General features: G+C 42.5%; 2 protein-coding genes across 2 annotated transcripts; one reads left to right on the top strand and one right to left on the bottom strand.

Moving 5' to 3' along the window:
- Positions 1–503: 503 nt before the first annotated feature.
- On the bottom strand, positions 504–9,673 carry dsg2l (desmoglein 2 like). Its single transcript, XM_076098556.1, has 14 exons — positions 9,441–9,673; positions 8,650–8,772; positions 7,575–7,730; positions 7,345–7,486; positions 7,081–7,244; positions 6,618–6,752; positions 6,335–6,520; positions 5,937–6,208; positions 5,663–5,805; positions 5,354–5,575; positions 4,589–4,819; positions 4,142–4,269; positions 3,701–4,030; positions 504–3,596 (listed from the first exon to the last, which is right to left on the bottom strand). Exons 1-14 carry the CDS (start codon positions 9,492–9,494, stop codon positions 2,373–2,375), a joined length of 3,510 nt encoding a protein of 1,169 aa, XP_075954671.1. The 5' UTR covers positions 9,495–9,673; the 3' UTR covers positions 504–2,372.
- Positions 9,674–13,155: 3,482 nt separating this feature from the next.
- On the top strand, positions 13,156–22,061 carry dsc2l (desmocollin 2 like). Its single transcript, XM_076097816.1, has 16 exons — positions 13,156–13,493; positions 13,983–14,073; positions 14,217–14,425; positions 14,516–14,617; positions 14,836–14,988; positions 15,368–15,512; positions 15,605–15,759; positions 15,885–16,019; positions 16,125–16,310; positions 16,431–16,678; positions 16,874–17,016; positions 17,942–18,163; positions 19,347–19,568; positions 19,874–19,989; positions 20,147–20,494; positions 20,900–22,061. Exons 1-16 carry the CDS (start codon positions 13,455–13,457, stop codon positions 21,095–21,097), a joined length of 2,712 nt encoding a protein of 903 aa, XP_075953931.1. The 5' UTR covers positions 13,156–13,454; the 3' UTR covers positions 21,098–22,061.
- Positions 22,062–22,547: the final 486 nt, after the last annotated feature.

Raw genomic sequence — 22,547 nt, 5'->3', positions numbered from 1 at the left:
AGAAATGTGCTGTCGGCTTAAAGTTCAGGAATGTTTTTCACCTGTCAAACTCCACAGTCAGCACTTTAGCATGGTTTCCATATGGGCATTTGAGAGTTAGCACCAAAACTAACTTTCAATTTACACTCAAATGATTTTTCACATCAAAGATTATTTACAGGAGTACTCTTAACATGTTATCGCGGCCTTTACAGACTGTGCTGTAGTTGCAGAACATTTGACAGTGAATGGGTGAAACACTAAACACAAAAAAGTCTTTTAGAAAGAGTACAACACAGGGTAATGATATATTTGTTTACACCTGATTTGCAGTGCAGAACAAATACATAGTGTATTCGAACGATGCCCTTTTCTGCTGAAAGCTAGATGACCAAAATATTGCATCAGTTAAAATTGTCTCTTTAAACTAAGACACTACGTGGAGTGTCATCCAAACATGTATGGCTTTCCATGCACTCGTTACAATACTTGTAACCACACAAAAAGCATCACTACAAAAGCTCTTTTCCATTTGATTTTATTATGACAGGAGGTGCAGAACTTTGAAAAACGAATTATCCTCATTTTCATATCCAATACTGCTTTAGTGCAGCCCTGTTCTAAAGCAATATACAGTTTGTAATATTCATACAGCATATTAGAAACTACAGATGGAAACACAAACACATCAATAGCAAGTAGAGCAATATCAGAGCCATTCTGCTAAATGTTTTCAGTGCTTGGCAAGCTCGTCCTTGATTACTCTCCCTATCCCCATACCCAATTTATGTTGCCTTTACACACGCACACACATGCATACATGCACTCAAACGCACATGGAGAAACACACGAGAGATGGAGAAACACACAATAAAAACAACATAATAAAAGCCTAGCTGATAATTACGGCACAATATATATTTGTAAAAATAGGGTCTTCAGCTATAATGTACATCTCTTATTTTGTTTTTACAGAATTGGCACTTAGAACTTTTGGAGTTAACACTTGTCGTATTAGAAAATCACAATTTAGAAACACACACATATTCAGTAGAAATAGTAAAAAGAATAAGAGTACAACAATAAAAATGTTCTTTAGTTAACAGTCTGTGGTGACTATGTTATCTTTTGATCAAAACTATCATCTCCCGTCTTGGTACACTATATCATTCAAACACTTTGGCTTTGGTTATTCATCAGATCTACAGTAAAAACAGCATTTGCATATGTTCCAAGCAGTAGCCACCTATTTAACATCTCCTGATTAGTTTCAGTATAACTAAGGTAGCAGAGCGGCTTATGGCACGGAGTACTATAAAACACAACCAAAGCCATCTTTAGAATCACACCGCACTATGAAAATATAGTAGTCAGAGCACCGAATCTAGTGTTCAAAGCCTATATGGATAAAGGCAACATTATTGTAGCTACCTCTGCTATAGACATTTTCAAAATAATTGAATGTGTCAAGATGACTTACGGTATAATTAGAGTCATTTTAACAGAACTTTTGTCAAGTGACTAAATATTAGGATTCTATGAGCGCCATGCTATGTGTTGCTCTAATCTAGAAGAGCAAAAAGTAAGATTTAAGTCCGTACCAATGACATGACTATTTGCCAGGTGCTGGGATGTGTTATTTGTTACACCCTTGTGGGAACTTGGGAGTACAATCGGAGATGTAGGGGTGGGTCAACTTTTTGTTTGCTTTTTCCATTTCCCGTTGGTTGGGAGATAAGGTCAGAGGTTTTAAGTTTTTGTTTACTCAAGTTCTAGTCATGTTTATTTTCGCTGTTCCCGCCCTGAAGCCACTCGAGTTTTGTACCTGAAATAAATAGTGCTTTTAGGGCTGTCATTTGGTGTAGAACTGGTCATTCTTGGGACAAGAGAAAGAGGGAACTCCCACTTGCCAAGGTTTTCAGTCGGCATCGGTTTAACAGGAGAAATCATGTAACGCCTCTTAAAATCAGTTGCTTTGTCCCAATTCTGTTCTTGACACTAATACTGCGTAGTGTGCACTTTCAACTAATGTTCGTATTAGCAGGTAGCATACAAGAAATGCATGCAGTTTTTGGTATCAACAAATGTCAGAATCATTTTACTAAACAGCATTAGTATGGAAATCCAATGCTTTGTACGGCCACAATGGTCACATAGTCAATACCACGTGTTAACTACTTTAAGCAGGTGGGATATTACAAGATGAGGATATGCAGAATTGCACTTTTGGTCCAACAGACTAAACTATCCTTTTACCAGTTTTACCAAAATGTATCACAATCTGTTGAACATACATGTATTAATATACAGTATTACATTTTATACTGAAATTGATTTCAGTATATATTAAAACAAGTGTGAGATTAGTGAATATGCTAAACAAAAGGGCCGCTTTATGCTCTTGTACTGGATTCAATATTTCTCTCAGTGACTGAGACCTTCTTACGTTGCACAACAACTCTCTGGCTTCCTTTCAATTTGGGTGTGGCTTTCAGAGCAAATTCCTCATTTGAACCTGAAGAACCGTGGGAAGCCAGGGAAAAACTCGGAGTTTGAAGCTGAAACCCTTGACCTCTGATCTCTGAACCCTGCTCTGCAGACCCATATCCTGTCTGACCAATGCCCTGTGCTAAGCTTGCACCTTGCTCTCCACCTGAGGAGCCATTCTCCACCAACAACACCTGCCTGGACCTGGAGAGGGTTCCTTGTGAAAGGCCTTGTGCTACCTGCCCCGTCACTCCACCCATTCCTACTTGCCTATCCACAAGGACCAGACCCTGACCACCTTGCAGGCCACCAACCTGCACCAGACCCTGACCACCTTGCAGGCCACCAACCTGCACCAGACCCTGACCACCTTGCAGGCCACCAACCTGCACCACATGCTGACTACCTTGCAGGCCACCAACCTGCACCACACGCTGACTACCTTGCAGGCCACCAACCTGCACCAGACCCTGACCACCTTGCAGGCCACCAACCTGCATCAGCCCCTGACTACCTTGCAGGCCACCAACCTGCACCAACCCCTGACTTAGCCCAACTTGACCTGCCTGCTGGGTCCCCCCTGCCACAAGCACCATTTGGGGATTGGGCTCGACTACATACATGGGACTGGCAGCATAGTACATAGTGGGCTGCTGCATGAGCAGCGTCTGACTGGGAATCACAATGTTGTCTTGGACATGCACTGTGGGAGCAGTGGCTGAACCCTGGGCTCTCTCAGTGATTCGCTCCTCCTGCACAATGGTGGAGGATCCAGACGCTACATTGGAGGTGTTGAGGGTGTTTATATTCATGTGGTCCCTGTCCCTGGTGGTCTCCGCATGAGTACTGACATGTGTGTGGGAGGACATGGAGGGCCAGACAGGAGACACGGGTCTGGGTGGAGAGAATGAAACCCGTGCATCCACGGATTCTCTCACCAAGGTTGACCCCTGACAGATCTGAGCCAGGGTTTTGAATTTAGGCCCAAGATCATCGAGGAAGGCAAGGTCATTATCATTCTCAAGAAGGCTGCAGCAACCTACAGAACCTGCCAGGGACTCCTGACCTTCATAGTCAAAGACCAGAAAACTGTCCTTCTGCTGAGATTGGTGATCAGCATGGTTGGATTTCTGCAAAATAAATAGAACCAGAGTGTATTTTTGTTATAAAAACAAGCTTAAAAATTCAAAATGTTTGTTAAAAACCATTGGACTTGGGTGTTTTATGTACTCACACTTGAATAATACTCCCCCAGGAACTGATCAGATAGAGCCATCCCATCAAAGGCCCCAGCCCTGTATTGGGAGAAGCGTTGTCCTTGTCCTGTTATCATCCCAGCATCTACGTAGTCCATCCCCACCTGCCCCCTGGAATGACGATATTGGTTGTACAGGTCCATGTTCTCGGATGTCAAGATGGAAGTGTTTAGGCCACCGCCTCCACCTGCTGCGCCTCCTAATTCAGTCAGTCGTCCTTGGTATATATTTCCCTCATAGGTGTTGATGTTCCTGGCCTTTATTGTGCCAAGATCAACTTCCGCTGGCGCATGTAGAAGAGGAACGTCCTGTGAGAAAAATGTCAGATCCCCATCAGAGAAGCAGCATTTTAGGCAAATTTGTTTGACAAATGTTTTTAAAACTAAATATATGCAAACGTTGTATACTAATCAAAGTACCCTGTCTTCTCCCTGTCCCTCGGTGTGATATGAGATGAGCTGTTGTTTTGTATCAAATGGAATGGCCTTGAAATCTCCAATAGCTGCTGCACCTCCACACAGGCAGAACAGCAGCAGCAGGGGCAGCACTGAAAAAGAGTGTCACACTATGTCAACAGAAATTCTTATAAAACTGTACTGGTCATGTCAAATAAAGTCAAACCATTAATCAGTGAATTACTTTAATTAACAAGAGGGCTCAAACTCATGGGAAGACATAAAAAATAATTGTGTAATAAACCATGCATGAGTCATGAACTGTCTCTTTCAGAAGGTGCAGGTGGTACTTTCTTTTAATCTCTCCCAGCACACTACAACATGTCTGGTTAGGCAACCTTGTAGAAGAAAGTTGATTCTTATAAAATAACCAAACCCTGGGAGAAATCAAATAGGTATTACTCTACTCACACAGCAGAAGCAGCAGACCCAGGAGCAGAAGCAGGATACCTGAAGCTCCAAAACCTGCAGTCTTTGTAGTGCGAGACCTACAGCTTTTAGTGCTGGCATCGCAATTACACACAGTTACGTCCATCATCTGGACATCATCACACGATTTCCCCTGCTGGTCTTTGACCTCCACTGCCACTTTGTACGTGCCTGGCCACAAGTTGGCTTGGTCTCGCAGAATGACTGTGGTCTCTAAAGAAAGATGAGAGCCACATTTTAAAAAGGGGTGCACCATTTCATAAAGAAGTTTGTTTGTTTGTGTCTTACTATATATGGCTGCAGATAAGGCTGCAAAAATTAAAGATGGTTCCATTTGATTTTAGCGTCTCAGTAATCCATGCCAGTGATAAAATATGCACAATAGCAGTGCCCTGAAACTAATGCACCTATGTGGAATGCAGTAAAAAATAAAGTGCTTTCCAATTATTTTTGCAATTATTATGTGAGCAAACCGCCCCTGGCTAGGTGATTTTGGAGCTTAAAATATAATGAATTTGTAGCAATATAACTTGTTTGTGTTATTCACACAAAGTTGTACCATCTGATGCCAATGAAATGACAAATTAAAAAAACTATACAGCACTGAAATGATCACAATCTGCTTGCAAGTCTTACTGGATTTGTCTTAAAAATGCTCTTTAATGTAATCCTTGAAGAGTACTTAGCCCGAAAACCCATTAAACGCTGATTTGCAGGAAATTCGCCGAGGCGTAATTGTAATCTTACCATTAAGATGCTCCACCGTCCATTTCCCCTTTTTGCTCTGCTCAATCACAGTGAACTCAAATGGTGCAGAATTGGGAAACTCGTCTTCATCTACGGCTGTGACGTAGATCACGTTATCCTCGAGGCACATGGTGTGACTAGTAGCGGTCAGTGTCGGACAGTGGTCATTAAAGTCCTCCACCTGGATGGCTATGGTCCCTGTGGCAGTTTTTGAGGGACTCTCTGAAAGCCAATTGACAGAGAGATTAATGTTTAACCTCCAGCGTATCTGTCCACTGGATCAGAATGATCGTCTTTACAGAAACTCACCGTTGCTGATGGCGATAATTTTGGCATAATATGTTCCATTGATCAAGAACTTGGACTCTCTGTCAGGTAGTTTATTCAGCCTGATATCTGCTGTCTTTTCATCAATAATCAACCAGTTGTCATCATCTTTGATTTTAGCATACCTATAAATATGAAAATACATACATGTGAGGACAAAAAAAACAACAAGCTATTCATGTACAATACATCGATTCAAAGCCGCAAAGAGAGCCGTCTATACAACTGCTGTTCATCTATCGCTATGTGGCCGTACCTTACGTTGGTGGCTGTCTTTAGCGTGTCACTGTCAATGGCAGCGTAGTTGGCGATAACTTTTTGGATGGAGACGGTAGAGTGGTCCTCAGAGATAGTCACCACTTTGACACTTGGTTGGAATCGGGGGCCTTCCTTCTGATTGATCACATTGACATTGACATTGTAGGCTTTTTGGGTTGTCGCCCCTGCCCCGGTGGCAAAACTGTACTCTGCTTTGTTGGAAACAGCCACTTGCAAGTTGACCAACTTTTGTTCCTCATAGTCCAAGGCCTGCAGATTCAAGGATAACGCACAGGATATGCCGTTCACATTAGCCTTCGTAGTGACGTTTACTCTGTTCGTTGAATCACACGGTTTACAATTTCAGTCTGTCAAAATGTAACTACACTCTTTTACCTTCTGAATCATGATAATTCCTTCGTTGGTCTTAGAATCAGTAGTGATGTGGAAATAGCCAGCCTCATTCCCCGAGATGATTTTATACACAGCCAGCCAGTTGTCAGTGTGAATCAGATCCATGTCAATGGCTTTGATCCTCATCACTTCCACATCGACAGTGTTCTCCTGCACACTCCCTTCATACTGCAAATAAAACACTCAGTTGCTTTAGAACAGCAGTATTATGAAAGCCAATTTCAAAAAAGGAAAGTGTTGGTTGTGGTAATTGTGTCACACCTACCGATTCTTGCTCCAGGGTGGGAATATTGTCATTTATGTCCAGAATTTTGACCACAATTTCTCCGCTTCCTGTGTTTCCTCCACTTTGTCCATTCAAGTCTGAGGCTTGTATAGTCAACGTATATGTATCCTGTCTCTAAAGAATAGATAAGATATACAATGTACTGATTAACACATTCTAGGTTTTTAAGTTTCCAGCAAAGCCTGTTGACTCATATGCGAATGATTGTGTCCTCATATTTGGTTACAAATTGCTAGGAAATGCACAAAATGCCTCCATCTCATTGACCGTGACTCAACAGGTAACAGGGAACTATGTTTTTGATGGAAAATAGCATCTTTACATCGTGTGATGATTCTAAATGGACTCACCACTGTGTGATACTGATCCGACTACTGTGCTACACGTTAAGAAACCTTTTGGTTGTACAAGAGAAGAATTTCCGGTCAGTTAAGTGCCTCACCTCCCTATCGAGGGTGTTCTGTCGAACCTGGACCTCCCCAGTCTGAGAGTTGATGAAGAACATCCCAGCTGTGTTACTCTGCTCCACAATGCGGTAGAACATCTTGGAGTTTAGTGTGCCCGCTTCATCATTATCAGTAGCTATAACTCTCATCACAACAGTACCTAGAAACCACCAGAAGGAATTGAATAATATATCAGTTTATTGAGTACAGGTAAAACATAACTTAGCCTTCACAATTGTGTTGTAGATGTCTTTAAATACCTGCTGCACTTGATTCATTGACGGATCCAACTTGCTGTACTTTAATGATTGGTGGGCAGTCATTCATATCCAAAACTTTGATGTTAAGTTCGATATCCTTTTCAGCTTTGGTCCCGTCGGTGAACTTTGCAATACCTTTTAACTACAAAAAGAGATATCAAAACAACGTCACCATCTTCTCCCTGTGCAACTTGAGGGCTTGACTGTAATGAATGTGTTAGTGCCCTTACGTGGTAGTAAGGGATCTGCTCTCGGTCCAGAATGGAATAGATTTTCACGAAGCCAGTATTTTCGTCGATACGAAATATACCTTGAGGGGACTGGTCAACGCCAGACCCTGTCAGATAATACAATATCTTTGTATAGTTGGCCTTATCAGAGCGGATCTGAAAAATAAATACACAAACTGAAAATGAATCCACTTGATCTGGAAATCTAACATCTTCCAATTACAAGGAAAAGTGTAAAGGTCTACTGTACGTATTTAATTCAACAATTCTATTTTTTAAACTGTATTCTATGAGGCCTTCAGTTTATGTGAATGCAAGCATGTACCATGATAAGCAGTGGTGGAAAGTAACTAAATACATTTACTCAAGTACTGTACTTGACAATATACCTCTACCTCACTACATTTCACCTAACTCCATTTATTCAAAAGCTATAATCACAAATTACTTCAAGATAAAACGTTACATATAACACATATGATCTGTTTATAACATATGATCTATTGTTACAGATTAAACTTAAAATAACATTTTAAATAATATTATACTATTACACTGACAGGAGCCCCTCTTCATTGACTACTAATCATTTTGATACTTCTGTGCTTTTACTTAAAGGACATTCTGGATGCAGGACTTTAACTTGTAATGAAGTATTTTATAGTTACTTTCATAATATGGCATCCAAACTGGGTTTTTTTCTCTGATGACAACAACCACAAAAATTAGCCTACGTGATGTTAATGACTGTTTAACAAGCTCTAGTTGAGACTGGAAACTAGGTTAGCAGACAGATGAGCGTCCTTGTCTAAACGTCAGACATGGACGCATTCATTGTCTCGTTGTGTGCCTGACCTGACTCATTCAGCTTGGGGAGCTGATCTTACACATACTCGGTAATACAAACAGTGAGGTGTTGCATTTTATGTGACAAAGGTGTGACTTATCATTGTAAGGAAGGACAAATTGATGTACCTACAATTAATATCAACATGGCTGCCAAAACGTTTAAATGAAGAGTTAGGATATTCAGTATTAACAGGATTCTTTAGAAAGAAAGAAAACAAGTACACACTTTAGCAATAGACTCCAAGCCGGTGTAATCGTTGTTCTCAAACAGCTGTCTGGGAACTACGATCCATTCTCTCTTCTGTCTCCGTAACACTGGCCCCTTTCCTTCTGCCCCAACAGGAACAAGCTGCAGGTAAACAATCAGGGAGGAAGAAACGTGATCGTCACTATTAATGAGTAATATAGCTTCATTCATCACATCAAACGGCCCATTATTGTTGCTCCAGGCTCTTAAACATCTTTACATATTTTTAAAAAAAGAGTTTAGTAAATGTGTGCACACAGCAAATGGATTGTTTTATTGTCAATAAACTATGACCTATAAAACATTTTAAATTAACGTGAAGACCGTCACCCTCTCTTTTACTTTGCAAAGTCTACATAACTTCACACAACATAACTGAACCCCGTTCACCATCCTACAGCTTACCATCTCCCCTAATGTGACGTGAAATATTCATCAGGGGAAATCGACATGTGATACGTATGTATGACTTATTTATGACTTTATTTTCCCCCAGCATCAAAGGAGATAAAGCTGCTTTTACTGGAGAGGAAATAATAAAGAGCCGTTCCGTGACAACACAGTAAACATAGAGACTGCGCTTTTATTGTTCCTTTCGCATCTTTGGCCGCAAACCCGATTCTTTTTTACTTAAAACTACACGCGCACTAATGAATCCGGTGAGCTTCGAGCGCCACCAGAGAAAAGCCACACCTGTGTTAGACCCGTTGTCCTAGCCACGGTATCGGCCATGCAACAATGTGAAGCGGCACAATGAACCCTTTACTCACAGTTAGGAAGATCGCCAGCAGAATAAAAGCGCTGCATTCCCGCAGTGGAGCCATCGGCTTGAACACAAAAATAAAAAAAATAAACTTTCTGAAATCCTCCTCTTGAAGTAAAAATCGCGACAACTTGACTCCGTCTGCAGTCCGGCGCTGGTTTCGTACAGACTTTGACCCTTCGGAGGGGAGGAGGAAGAACTTTTACAGCGATAGGCGGTTCCTCTCTCTCTCCGGTTGATCGCTCACCCGCTGCTGCTGATAACAGGCGGAGAGAGAAGGGCGTCATGTCCTCTGAGTATAGCTGCAATATTTGTGTGCAGCCTATTGTCTTTGGAAGGAAGAAGGAAAAAAAACAGTAGCCTGGAGTGAGAGGAAATCACTCCACAATAGGCAACAACATGTGTCCAAAGCAGACGAACATGCTTTTATTATGAATAATCACTTTTATTTAGGATAACAAACAATGCTTCACAATATCTTTCCGTCTTGACTTTGCAGCATGTGAACAAGTCTGCTTTTTAAATATGATTCTGATATTCAGTTAGTGTTTTTTTATTTTTTAGTATTGGAGTATTGGAGTCCTTTTAGGGCCAACTTTCACAGTCATCTGCAAAACTTCACCTGTGCCTGTGAAATTCCCAAAGAGTGCAACGCTCATAAACATTGAGCTGCACAGCGGATGTGGGCGAGTGAGTGCATGTACAGCTAAGTGAGTTTGTTAAACAAAGAAAAAAAAACAGGGAGGGGAAAAAACGTTTGCGTTGCTAGGGTACGAGAAACTTTTACTCCCCATGGTCAAATGTGTGTGTGTGTGTGTGTGTGTGTGTGAGTGTGTGTGGGAGAGGAATATCCAGTATCAGCGTTATCTTGCATGATAAGGCCATCAGTTCAATGTGACGCATAGAGTCTGACAGTAAAGCTCACATTTCACTGGGATTGTGCAGCCCCAGTGTTATTTCTTACTCACGGTGAGAGTGATTGCTTTGTGAGCAATCACTTATTCTTCATTGGTTTACTCAATCAGCGTCTAACAGCAATATGAGCGCAAAGGTGAAAGAGCGGTTTCGACCGCACCACAAACACACAGCATATGTTGCACAGAAAAATAAATACTGCATACGCACTTTTCGCTTTTCAATCTTTGTTTGTGAAAATGCAGCAGAGTGAGTTGTGTCACAAGAGCCGGGCGTGCCCGTCCGTCAGGGCTGAGTGATCAAACCGTATTTCAGTGTCCTGTAAAAACAGATACTCTTACAACATTGCCCAACACAACCATCTCACTATTGGTGTGTGTGTGTGTGTGTGTGTGTGTGTGTGTAATGGCTGTTTGGACAGATGAATAACTCCTGCCGGTCTATAGGCGAAGTATATTAGTACGGTTATTATTGTAGGCATTAGATGCAGTCATACAACAGTGTGGTACAACGTTTCAGTGGACACATGCACGTCATCTATTAATCATCATCTATTAAACATGCACGTCATTGAGAGCTGAATTAAAATATAATAAGCCCATCCAGATTTCTATGTGCTTCAGATAAGTTGCCAGTTTATTAAGTAGCTGCACCTCCCTAAAATGAATGCAGTCTAATATGACAGCTCTGCATTGAACAGGTTTTGCAGAAACTCTTCTAGCGAGGTGTTGATTCAACTTCATGGTCGGATCGTGTTGTTATATACGCTGAGGTTTCGTCTAATATACTGTCCACTCCGTTTATATCGATGAGGGCAAACTGCATATTAGAAACACCTCTCCGTGCATCCACATCTCAGTAGCTTTTAACGCACACCGTTCGATGCAACTTGGACACGTCAATCGGTGATGTGTTTGGGGTCTTCAGACCCCGTCGCCTCGCGTGGTCCACGGATCACCCCGCTTGATCCAGAGCCATGTCGACCCTGTGAACTGATGGCACTCCTGCGGCACAATTCCATAGAAAGACATTACCATGAAGCCAACGCCTCTCTAAAAACAGTTTCGACACGAAACCAGAACACATCACCTTCACTTAAGTAGTATTTATTGTATGGCAGTCCTAGTAGCGGTTTCAGGTAGGTGTGCCTGGCTGGAATGAATTGGTAATTGGCGACAGCACATTTTGTGGCGCTTAATTGGTTTACATGTGACCGGCATTACAAATGACACCCTGAGGATCAGTCATCTATTAGTCACATCATTCTCTGGTCTAGAAACGCCACAGAGCAACTTGTCTCACCCGAATACTAACCATCGCCTATGACTTGACCCTGCCTCCCGCTAGCACTCACACGGGCGTGTGTCACTAGAATAAAAGGAACAGCCTCAATGGTCTCAATCTTAACGAATTTTAAATACGTTATCAGGAAACATCGTGTATGAGCCCTATAGCATTGATGTTACATCCTGGCAGCACACACGATTTGGCGTCGTCATGCAGGCTTCAAACTAGATTTCGCAACATCGAATTGATAGGCCCAGTGTCATACCTGGGAAGACAACAACAATACTAAACAGATGTGTTCAAGCACACAAGCACACCTTGCTATAACCGATGAATTGCACTGTACGTTGCACAAGGATGACGCAAAGACAGTTTTTTGTCTTTACGTCATTTGAATGTCAAAACTGAGTTTTCCTGAGAAATGAATCATGTCTGGCCTTCTCCAAACTGTGCTATTCAGCAGAAAAGTCATGAAGTAATGCTTTGGAGATTAATAGAACATGAAGCACTTGTTGACTGATCTGACCACAGTGTCACAATGAGTAGAAAGTGTGGGAGGGAGAGGTCAGACATCGTGTCAACAGTAGAATGAGCGGGCAAATAATGTGTTCTGTGTGCTCCGTACTCACACTGAAGCCTGAGAACGAGCATAATTCACTTTCATTTTAGCTTGTGGGGGGGGGGGGGGGGGGGGGGGGGACATAGGAGAGGTATTTCGCTGAGACTGTTTCATATTTACTCTGAAGACTCCCAGCAAACCGAGCCCTTTCATTATGTCCACGCCCATGACTCACAGCGGCGCAGTCTTCCTGACATTTTTCTCACCTTTCCTGCTGCAGCTCCACTCAGTCTGACTTCCCCAATTAGTTTGAGGCCTACCCCACCACAGTCCATCCATGTGGGACGTGTCGTATAAGGACAAGGGGCCCAGTGTTGCTGCCTCCGACCACTCTCACTTTTATCAGCAGTTTATAGAGATAGCGAGCGCTTTCGCTGTGGGAGCAGAGAGCCTCCCCCACACCAGGCTTTCGTTCGGCATCACATTCCTGTGGCGTTAAGTGAGGAGCCCAATTCTGTTCCTCCTACCAGAATGCTTCAGTGGAGCTGCAGAGGAGAGGGGAGGGAGCATGCAGGGGTCAATTTCTGGTCTGAGAAAAACAAGCAGATACACAAACAAGTAATTATACCAAAGAAGATACAAAAAAAACACAAACACGTATACTTTTCCTCTGTAGCTTAAACAACTAAAAGCACCTGCTCTGCATTAATAGAAATCAATGTAATATACCTGCAAGACATTATAGTGCTTTTACAGGCTCATATGGCACAACAATAATAAAGATCCATGGGAAGTGATAGTGTTTAGCTTTGTTCTGATGCCTTGCAACACTCTGAAATGTTACAGAATGGCATTAAATGGCACATTAAAGCAATGTTTCCCCCTGCTGGCCGAAGAAGACAAATATATATATATATATAAATGCAAAGTTTTTTTTTCAGGAGTTGACGTGTTCAGCACAATGGCAAGACAGCAGTGCTTTGGCCTGCGGATCTCAACAGGGAGGCTCAGAGAGTCTGGGTGTGGCAGCCAAAGGTGTGTCTGTCTGTTGACTCAGTGCCAGCAGCGACAGACACCGCGGCTCAGAGGACAGTCTGCCCGGCCCCCATTCACAGCACCGAGCGCGCGGACGGACGGGTGTCTTCTTCTGAGCTTTTTTAAACACAGACACTAATCCACCCCGTCGCACTTTTCGGACGATTCGCCGTCGGTCGAGTTCGGCTTCCTCCTTCGGACAAAGTCCATCAAAAGTGTTCAACAATGGCGAATGTTTTACTTTTCAACCTCTGCTCGCTGTTGGTAAGTTTGTTTTATTTTTATTTTATACATATCCTCTCGCCTGCTAAGGTGTTTGTCGATACGAATGTAACGTTAGACCACCGCGTTAAGCTAAAAGAGAAGTATTGTTTTAGTGGGTTTTTTGGCAGGAAAGGTGTTGGTTGTGGTAATTATGTCACACCTTATACCCATTATTTCCCCAGGGTTGGAATATTTTCATTTATGTGCATAATTTTGATCGCAATTTCTCCGCTTCCTGCGTTTCCTCCAACTTGTCCATTCAAGTCTGAGGCTTGTATAGTCAATGTGTATCCTGTCTCTAAAGAAGAAGAAGAAGAAGAAGATATAGGCTACAATGCACTGATATCAATACATTATACTTTTTAAGTTCCCTGCAAACGCTGTTTACTCATATTCGAATGATTGTGTCCTTATATCTGGTTAAACAATTTCTATGAAATGCACAAAATGCCTGTATCTATCTCATTTGAGATCTACTCTCTACTTCAGATCCTGTCCCGCGTGGAGTCGTGTTTAATCCCGACCTCTCTGTACATAGTTGTGCCAAACGCACTTCTACCTGGATCCCAAATCACCACAGGTGGGCCCCCCCCTCCTCACTCAGCAGGCTGCTCGTTCGTTCTTTACCGAACAGTAGTCTCCATTTCCACCGCATGAATTGTTCCACGCACTGGTTGTTGTAGCCGCCTTTTAACCAGTATCTCCTCCTCTCTCGGTTCCCAGTTGAAGTGTCCGACTGCGACACCGACTCGACGCGCTTTACTTCGAGCGACCCGAGCTTTACAGTCAGCAGCAGTGGGGTGATAGAAACCGTAACGTCGGTGTCGGTGGCAGCGGCGGGGCGGACATTTTCTGTGCGGGCTCAGGACAACAGTGGACCGGACAGTGAGATGTTCGTTCACCTTGTTCACAGCACAACGTCGAAAAGACAGGTGAGGTTATTCCGAGACTGTAATGCTTTTATAGCAGGTTCATGCATGTCAGAATCCATAAACAACCCTGACCCTGTTTGCGTTTCCCAGGAGCCCACAGGCTTCCTGAAACGCTTCAAGAGACGCTGGAGTCCCCACCCCTTCAACATACTGGAGAACAATCCGGAACCTTATCCAAGAGCCATTGACATGGTAATTATCTGATCCTAATCCTGAAAATATAAGCTTTTTTTTCACCCGGATTATGTGATTTACAGACGCCTCTTAAATACATTACTTTCCACTGAGTTTATGCAGTGATTAATTATTATTTTTATTTTTTTATACCTGCACCACCAGATTGTCTATTGGAATCTGTGTTTAATGGTGTTGGCTTAAGATGTGTTTGAATTTGTTGATTTCCGTTGTAGATCGTGTCGGACACGGACCTCCAGGAAAAATTGTACTACACCATCAGTGGGCATGGCGTCGATCAGCATCCAGTGGATGTGTTCAGTCTCAACAAAACTGGGATGTTGTTTGTGCATAAGACAGTTGATCGCGAGGAGTTCCCGCAGTTTATAGTGAGTGTGAAACACCATTAGAACCAATGATTATTTTCCTTATCAATTAATCCGATGATTCTTTTCTCAAAGAAGCGATCTTGGTCTATAAAATGTCATGAAACAGTAAAAAAAAAAAAATTGCCTGTCAGAATTTCCTAAGGCCAACGGAGAAGTTGGGTACAGCAATGTTTGGCTTTTTTTGCCTGAAAAACGATTTTAACAATTAATCGAATGACAATTTCAGCTGTAGTGTCGAACCCAAATGTTTATTATGTTGATTCGACCCTTAAGTGGAATAATTCACATTTGACATTGCTGCACGTTGGCTGAAAGGCCCTTTAAACTAATCTGTCATTGAAATTAAATTGTAAAATTGACTTTTTTTTTTCCGTCACAGTTAACAGTCAGAGCTTTTGACAGAATTACCAACCGGGAGACGGACAAACCTTTGGACATCATAATAGATGTGGACGATGTGAATGACAACGCTCCGACATTCCTAGACCAGATGCAGTTTACTGTGCTCGAGCAGAGCGCTGCAGGTGAGGAACACGAAATACACACCAGTAATCCCGCGCTGTTAGATCTTCCGTTTGAGGGATAATAAACTCCGTGTTCATGTTGTACACCACAGGGACAGTGGTGGGGAAGGTGAATACTACAGACCGGGACCAAGAGAAAACCCTCCACGTCAAGATCAGGTATTCTCTCAGGACAGGGTTAGACCTGTTTGCCATCAACCCTGATACCGGTGTCATCTCGACGGCAACCAACACCTTGGACAGAGAGGTGAGCACCAGCACCACTGTATTATCGAGTCGTTCTGAATTATGACAATTAGATCATACAAATCTTCGTCTCGTGCCTCGTCTTCACCCTTTTTATCGTATCACTTTGTCACACTTTTTCTTTAGACCAAAGACAAGCATGTGGTGATGGTAGAGATCAAAGATATGTACGGTGCAGTAACCGGTATGTCCAACACAGCAACGGCAACCATTGCTGTGGGTGATATCAACGACAACCCACCGACTTTCACAACAACATCTGTAAGTGATAAGCGGTTACTTAAAAAAAAAAAGTTTTTTGACAATCAAGTATTTGGTATCAGTGTTTTAATTGATTTAAGTAACACACTTGTTTCTGTCCTTTAGTTGGTAGCCAGTGTCAAAGAAAACGAAAATGAAAAACTTATCCTTCGAATTCCCGTTGAAGATAAGGACTTAAAACCAACACCGAACTGGGTTTCCAAATTTTTGATCACTAGAGGAAATGAAAATGAACATTTCAGAATCGAGACTGACCCCCAAACCAACGAGGGGCTTCTGTATGTCTCAAAGGTGAGTGAGATTTCATATCATTGTTAATAAACTAGTTGCTATTTAATATGATACAGAGACTCGCATGTTATGGCCTGTAACGCAGCATTAAAATAGATTTGTATTTCCCTGTTTTTCCAGCCCTTTGATCACGAGCTGAACAAAAATGTAAATCTTGAGATTATGGCACGGAACGAAGCCGACCTGGTTGGCACCTCGGCCACATGGCTGTCCATCCCCGTGGACGTCACTGTCCTCGATGAAGATGAGGGTCCAGCATTCTCAGCCCCTACCGTCCGCTTCAACGTCCAAGAGAACACACCAAACGGCACGGTGATAGGAAGTTACATTGCTGTGGATCCTGAGACCAAGAGCAGCAACGGCATCAAGTAAGCAATCCTGCTTTACGGTCGTCTTGAAGCAATTAGCTTTCCTGCGGTATACAGTGTGGCTGACAGCAGTTAATGCTCAAGACCCCCAACTCAAGTTCATTTTACTTCTCTTTAACACTGGAGGGCAGACTTTCACTGCAGAGCTGGAGAAGGTGTTCCTAATACACAAGTATGTTTTCCCTCCTCTCTCAGGTACTACAAGGTCACAGACCCAGCCTCCTGGATCAATGTGGACAAAGACAGCGGGCAGCTGACGGTGGCAAACACAATTGACAGAGAGTCGCAGTTTGTCCACGATGGACTTTACAACATCACCATGAGGGCTGTTGATGCTAGTAAGTTCCTGGTAAATGCGGAACATTTCCTCTGCTGTGACTTGTGTAAGCCACGCACTCCATGCAGAGCCGAGCTCTTATTGTGACGGCAAAAACACACTGATGCAGAGTGGTGCGGGGACTCGCACTGGGGATGTTTCGGTAGAAGTCAAAAGCTAACATTATACGCTATAAACGAAGTACAACACGGTCGCGTGAGTGCGAGTACACACAACGATTCTGTAAAGGCGGACTAGTCGGCGTCATTTAGCCCCTTGCAGCCTTTTTTAAGACGCGTAAAAGCTTCAAAATTCACGAGAGGGGTATTCGTATTTAAATATCGTAGAATAAAACCTTTACCTGTCTTGAGCTTCTGTCAACCACAGACCTTATTTCTTGTATTTAATTGCAAATTCCATGTTCAAAAAAACCCGACGAGGGAACAGGAAGTGCAAAAATGCGAACTCATTTCATGCTTTTAGGACTTTTAGGACTGCAGGGCCCTACTGCTCAGATAATTACATACGCTGCAGTACATCTCCTGTACTTCAGTAACTCTGCTGAACCGTAGAACCACTTGACTGATAAAGAAATGTAATTCTTTAAATCACATCACATTACCTGTTTTATAAACTCACTCTGTCTCCCATAGGTTTGGTCAATTTCCAAACCAAGAACGTTGCTTTGGGAAAGTGACTCTTTGTGGCATTGTTACACCATATTAAAGATGTTCACAGACACCAGCTCCACCCTCACCGGTATCTGTCTGACACATCGTGTGTTGTGACTTACAATGACTCACGCTTCACTGATGTGAAAATTGGCCTCACACCCAGCTGCTTGTCGGAATTAGAAAATTCCTCATTATTCACTCTCACTTTTTTTCTGCTTTAACATGCCCTCTTTTATCAGGTATAAATACTAATGTAACTCCCGTGTATTTTAGGCTCCAAGACAGGAACAGGAACAGTCATCATCGTGGTGGAGGATGTCAACGACAACATACCAACTCTCCCCCCCAGCGAGTTGGTGTCGTGTGAGAAGGAAGGAGAGCTCGGCTCGGTGCTGGTTGTGGCGGAAGACAACGACCGGAGTCCCTTTTCCTCCCCGTTCAGCTTTAGTTTGCCAACTGATCATGATGGCAAATGGTCCGTGACCAGATTTAATGGTAGGTGGTTGTATTCGTTTTGTAGTTTGTTTTTTAATCTACATCTGTTAGATGAGTGTCTTTTAGACCAAATAAACATGCATAACAGCAGCAATGCATTATCAGAACATCTGTTAAAGCTCTGTAAGAAAACAAAAAGCAAGTTATTCATTGAAATATTTACTATCTCCAAAACACGTTATCAAAATAACCCAGTGACACAATGGCCAGTGAATGAGCCAGAGTCGGGCAAAATCTTACTGAAGTAAAACTACAGAAGAATCGTCACCAAATAGACTTAAAGCTTTAAAAGTATAAGAACAGAATGACCTGCTATTTATATTTTACATTATTAGATCATCATTTGTACAGGTATTTTACGTTATATCATATTTTAAGAGCACATTTTATGTTTTTATGTTTTAGCTGTCAAAATAAAAGTAGTGACGTAGAACCGTCAAAATCTGCAGGGAAAATATCCAAGTACAGTACTTGTGTAAATGTAACTAGTTACTTTCCAGCACTGAAACGATACAAACAGGGGTTTAAAATCTGATAACAATATATTAGCCAATATATTTTTTTACCATCAAACATTTTTGAGGAAAATCCCTTAGCTTAGCTTTTTTAAATTAATTGCATCCATAATATGTACAGAGTGGAACATTTTAGAAAAACAACAGTGCTCCCTGGTGGACAAACAAGGTAATGCTGACACTGTTCAAAAGTGCTGCAATTTGTCATTAGGCCACTTATGTTCTAATACGATACTGTACATCTATGATAAGCCTACATTAGACGGTGATATTATCACTTGGGCTCTCCTAATGCGGTTGGGACATAAAGAGTGAACGTGTTGATTCGTGAGTCAAAGAATGTGCAGCTTGGGCAAATGCATGATCACTAAAACGAAGACTTTGCATACCGACTGCTTTGATATTGTTTTGCGGTTGTTTTAGTCGGGGATGGCAACCAGTTTTGTAAGCCGCGTTCCACCGCCTATGTTACAGAGGGTGAACTTTTTTTTTATACGAAATTACATCTTTTGGGAGAAGTATTCAAACATCATAACGAGCACTTGCTTGAATCCGTCCGGAAAAAATTCTCTTTTTCTAACTTTAGCGTGTTCTGCACAGTGTTGAGTTGCCATTTCTTTGAGAACCCTGGAGAATCATTTCTTCTTTTACACGTGTTTCCTCCTCAGATACAGCAGCTACGTTGCAGCAGCTGCAAGAGCTTCCTACTGGAAAGCACAATGTTCTCTTGGACGTTAAAGATCTGCAGGGCTCTGGTAAAACACAGACGGCAACAGTGAGGATCTGCCGCTGCAGGAATGGAGACTGCATTACCAAACCAACCTCTGTGTCATTTGGTCCAATGGGTGTGCTGGCTATGCTGTTGCCTCTGCTCCTCCTCCTACTGCTCGGTGAGTCCGTCCCCCCCACCCCCGCTGCTATACTCTCGCCAGCAGAATTGTGTCTACAGGTATGTAGACGGTGAAACAGGAGTTTTGTGCACGCATGTGTAAAAGCGCCAGGAGAGTGATAGAAAGTTAGAGGTTGTGCCACTGAATTATGGGTTGTATGTTAGGCACAGAGCAATGATATGTGGTAGTGTCCTTATACAGTGCATAATACCTTAACGCTCACTCTTGTGATGCCTTCCACACTGTTTGTTATAAAATGCACTCCTTGTGCATTCATTTCTAACACACTTGCTTTGTTATTGCAGCCCTTCTGGTTGGACTTTTCTGCACGACAGCGAAAGAGCATCTGAAATTTGACGACGGAGGAAACAGTGGTGGAATCCTGCTCAAATCAAACACAGAGGCCCCAGGGGACCAAGTGGTAAGGACATAATAATCAAAGCATTGCCTCGGCCCACTGCCTTGTAAAGAAACCTCATTATTTATCTTGGCTTTTTTCCTCTCTCTTTTGCTGTATTTATTTAATTGTTACTTGATTGCCTGTTTTTGATTTATTGTTTTTTTTTGTTTCTCCGCAGGATTCCAGTCTCATCATTGTTCCCACTACTGGATCAGCAGTGAAAGGCTCCGTTAAGGGTTTCCAATCGAATCGAGATTGGATGGTAAACAGCGGCTCCTCCACATTAGGAACCAAAACCACCCACGCGAACGGGATGTATTCCGATGTCGTCGCATCCAATTCTGGCCAGTACAATTCTGGCCAGTACAATTCTGGCCAGTACAATTCTGGCCAGAACAACCAATATGGTAATCAATCGGTGGGAGGAAATTATATCGGTAGCGTTGAAGGCTTTGACAACAGATACCTCGCCCAGGACGCAACTCTTCTTCACAACTGGCAAACGAACGGCCGCTATCTACACCAGGTAATGTTCTTTTATAGTAGCAAAAAGTTCAGATTTTTAATATATTTATAGTATAACAAAGAAAAGATGGGGGGGCTAAAAGTGGAAGGAAGCACAAAAAGTGGCTGAATTAAATGTGTCCAGATGTGTCTTTCATTCTCTGAGGTTTAATAACTTCTTTGTTATCTGTAAGGGCTTAGGTAACTCTCCTGTGTAATATAATCGTGTTCTCTAAGCCGTGATAGCATCCCCCTGCAAACGTTATTATTTCTCAACTTCTTGGTGAGAGATGTTATTTCTCTGTGTAATATCTGACTGCCAGTCATATCCTGAGCAGACATGGTGCAGAATCTCCCCTCCTATCGCTCGGGCTTGGTCCACGGCGAGTAATAACGCGCTTCCTCTCCCTTCCGCTTCGTCTTGCAGAAGATGATCTACTTCGGAACGGAGGACGACGGGCGGTACGCGGACGACGTCCTCCGCCCCTACGGGTTCGAGGGGGTGGGCTCTGCAGCCGGCTCCGTGGGATGCTGCAGTGACATTGGCGACGACGGAAACCTCGACTTCCTGAACACGCTCGGACCAAAGTTCAAAACTCTCGGAGACGTCTGCAGAAAGACATGAACGATGGAGCTCAAAAATAACGGCGCTCACTCCTAACTGTGCCGGATGCAGACACGGGCCTGGGATCTGAATGTTTGGCGTGCCCCTGAACATGAATGAGAAAAAGAACAAGCAGGTGGCGTCGGCGTGTGCTCTGCTGTCGCTTTTTGTCGTTATTGTCGTTTTGTCGTTGATGTTTCTTTGCTGCTTTTTTGGCAAAAGTCTTTTGCACTGAAAACTATGCAGATGCAGTCAGTCGTACATGCTTTGAGTCGTGTGTTGTTTAGTGCCTTTAGAGTCATCCATCCATTATCTACACCTGCTTCTCCATGTAGAATGATATTTGCAGTGAAGGCTTGCGGGGTTTTCGGTCTACTGTATGAGTGATGACTTTGGGTATTTTGGTTATTGTTAATCATCAGTGTTTATAGTAAGTAAGCTGTGTGGCTGAGTTTTAATTGCTTGCTCAATTTTTATAGTTTTATAAAGAAAAAAGAAATGCCTAAATTAAATAAGACAATAAAACTGCCTTCTTTAACGTTTCGCATAAACAAACTTTCCTTTAAAATGACATGTTTGTAATTATTTATGAGTTTTTGAACAATAATGTTGATTGCGTTCACTGGTTTTCAAATTCATACGGTAATATATCTGAGCAGACACATTCCTCCGCAGCTCTCGGCCGTTAAATGGGCGTATAGCTTCAGCCCCGTGTCTCATCGAGGCCGTTGCAACATACTGACAGCAGTCCTGTGAAAGTCAGCACAAGGGCGTGAATGTGACGAGTGAGGTGCTACTGACTCTGCCCGCAACTGTTTGGATACCAGACTAACCAGAAACAAGAACGGCTTAACAGATCTGAAAAAAATGTCCTTGAACCTGCGAATTAAAGGGAATATTTAAGTCCAATTTGTGTATGTTGGGTTGTTGAAGTTGTAATTGTAAATGGATGCCATTAAAGAATGCTTCTCTTGGTGAACTTGTGCTACTGTGCCAGATGTAGTTTTTGTTCCCACGTTACAATACTATTCAAATATAAAGCCTTCCTCGTACTTCTAACTGTGTACTTTGGCAGAACGATAGAACAGAATGTAAGAGCCAAATAGTTGTTCTGTGTGCACTCTGGTGAATGATTTACTGGGTGTGGCACTCCGAGCTTGCACAATGTGAAGGGCACGGTGTTACTGCCAAGCACCACACTCCTGGCTAATATTTACCTCCAGGCTTCTGCAGATCAAGTTGGTGCATTTAAACACTATTATTTTGCCTTTTCTGTCATTTCTTCCATGCTAAAGGTGCTGCTAAGTTGCCCCAAAGTTAAGCTACACTCTATTTAATTTTTTGAACAGAACAGAACAATACCCTTATTATTATCGGCCTTTGGTCGATTACAGATTATTAATGTAGAGAGAATTGATTTTTTTTGTTTTATTTAAAAGTATCGGTGCTCGTAAACAATTCACTAACTTTT

Source organism: Anarhichas minor, unplaced genomic scaffold, assembly GCF_050575085.1.
Source record: "Anarhichas minor isolate MPS153535 unplaced genomic scaffold, ASM5057508v1 ptg000024l, whole genome shotgun sequence".
NCBI lineage: Eukaryota > Metazoa > Chordata > Actinopteri > Perciformes > Anarhichadidae > Anarhichas > Anarhichas minor.
Note: the sequence above shows the minus strand (reverse complement) of the source record. Positions and strands in the feature narration are given on the sequence as shown.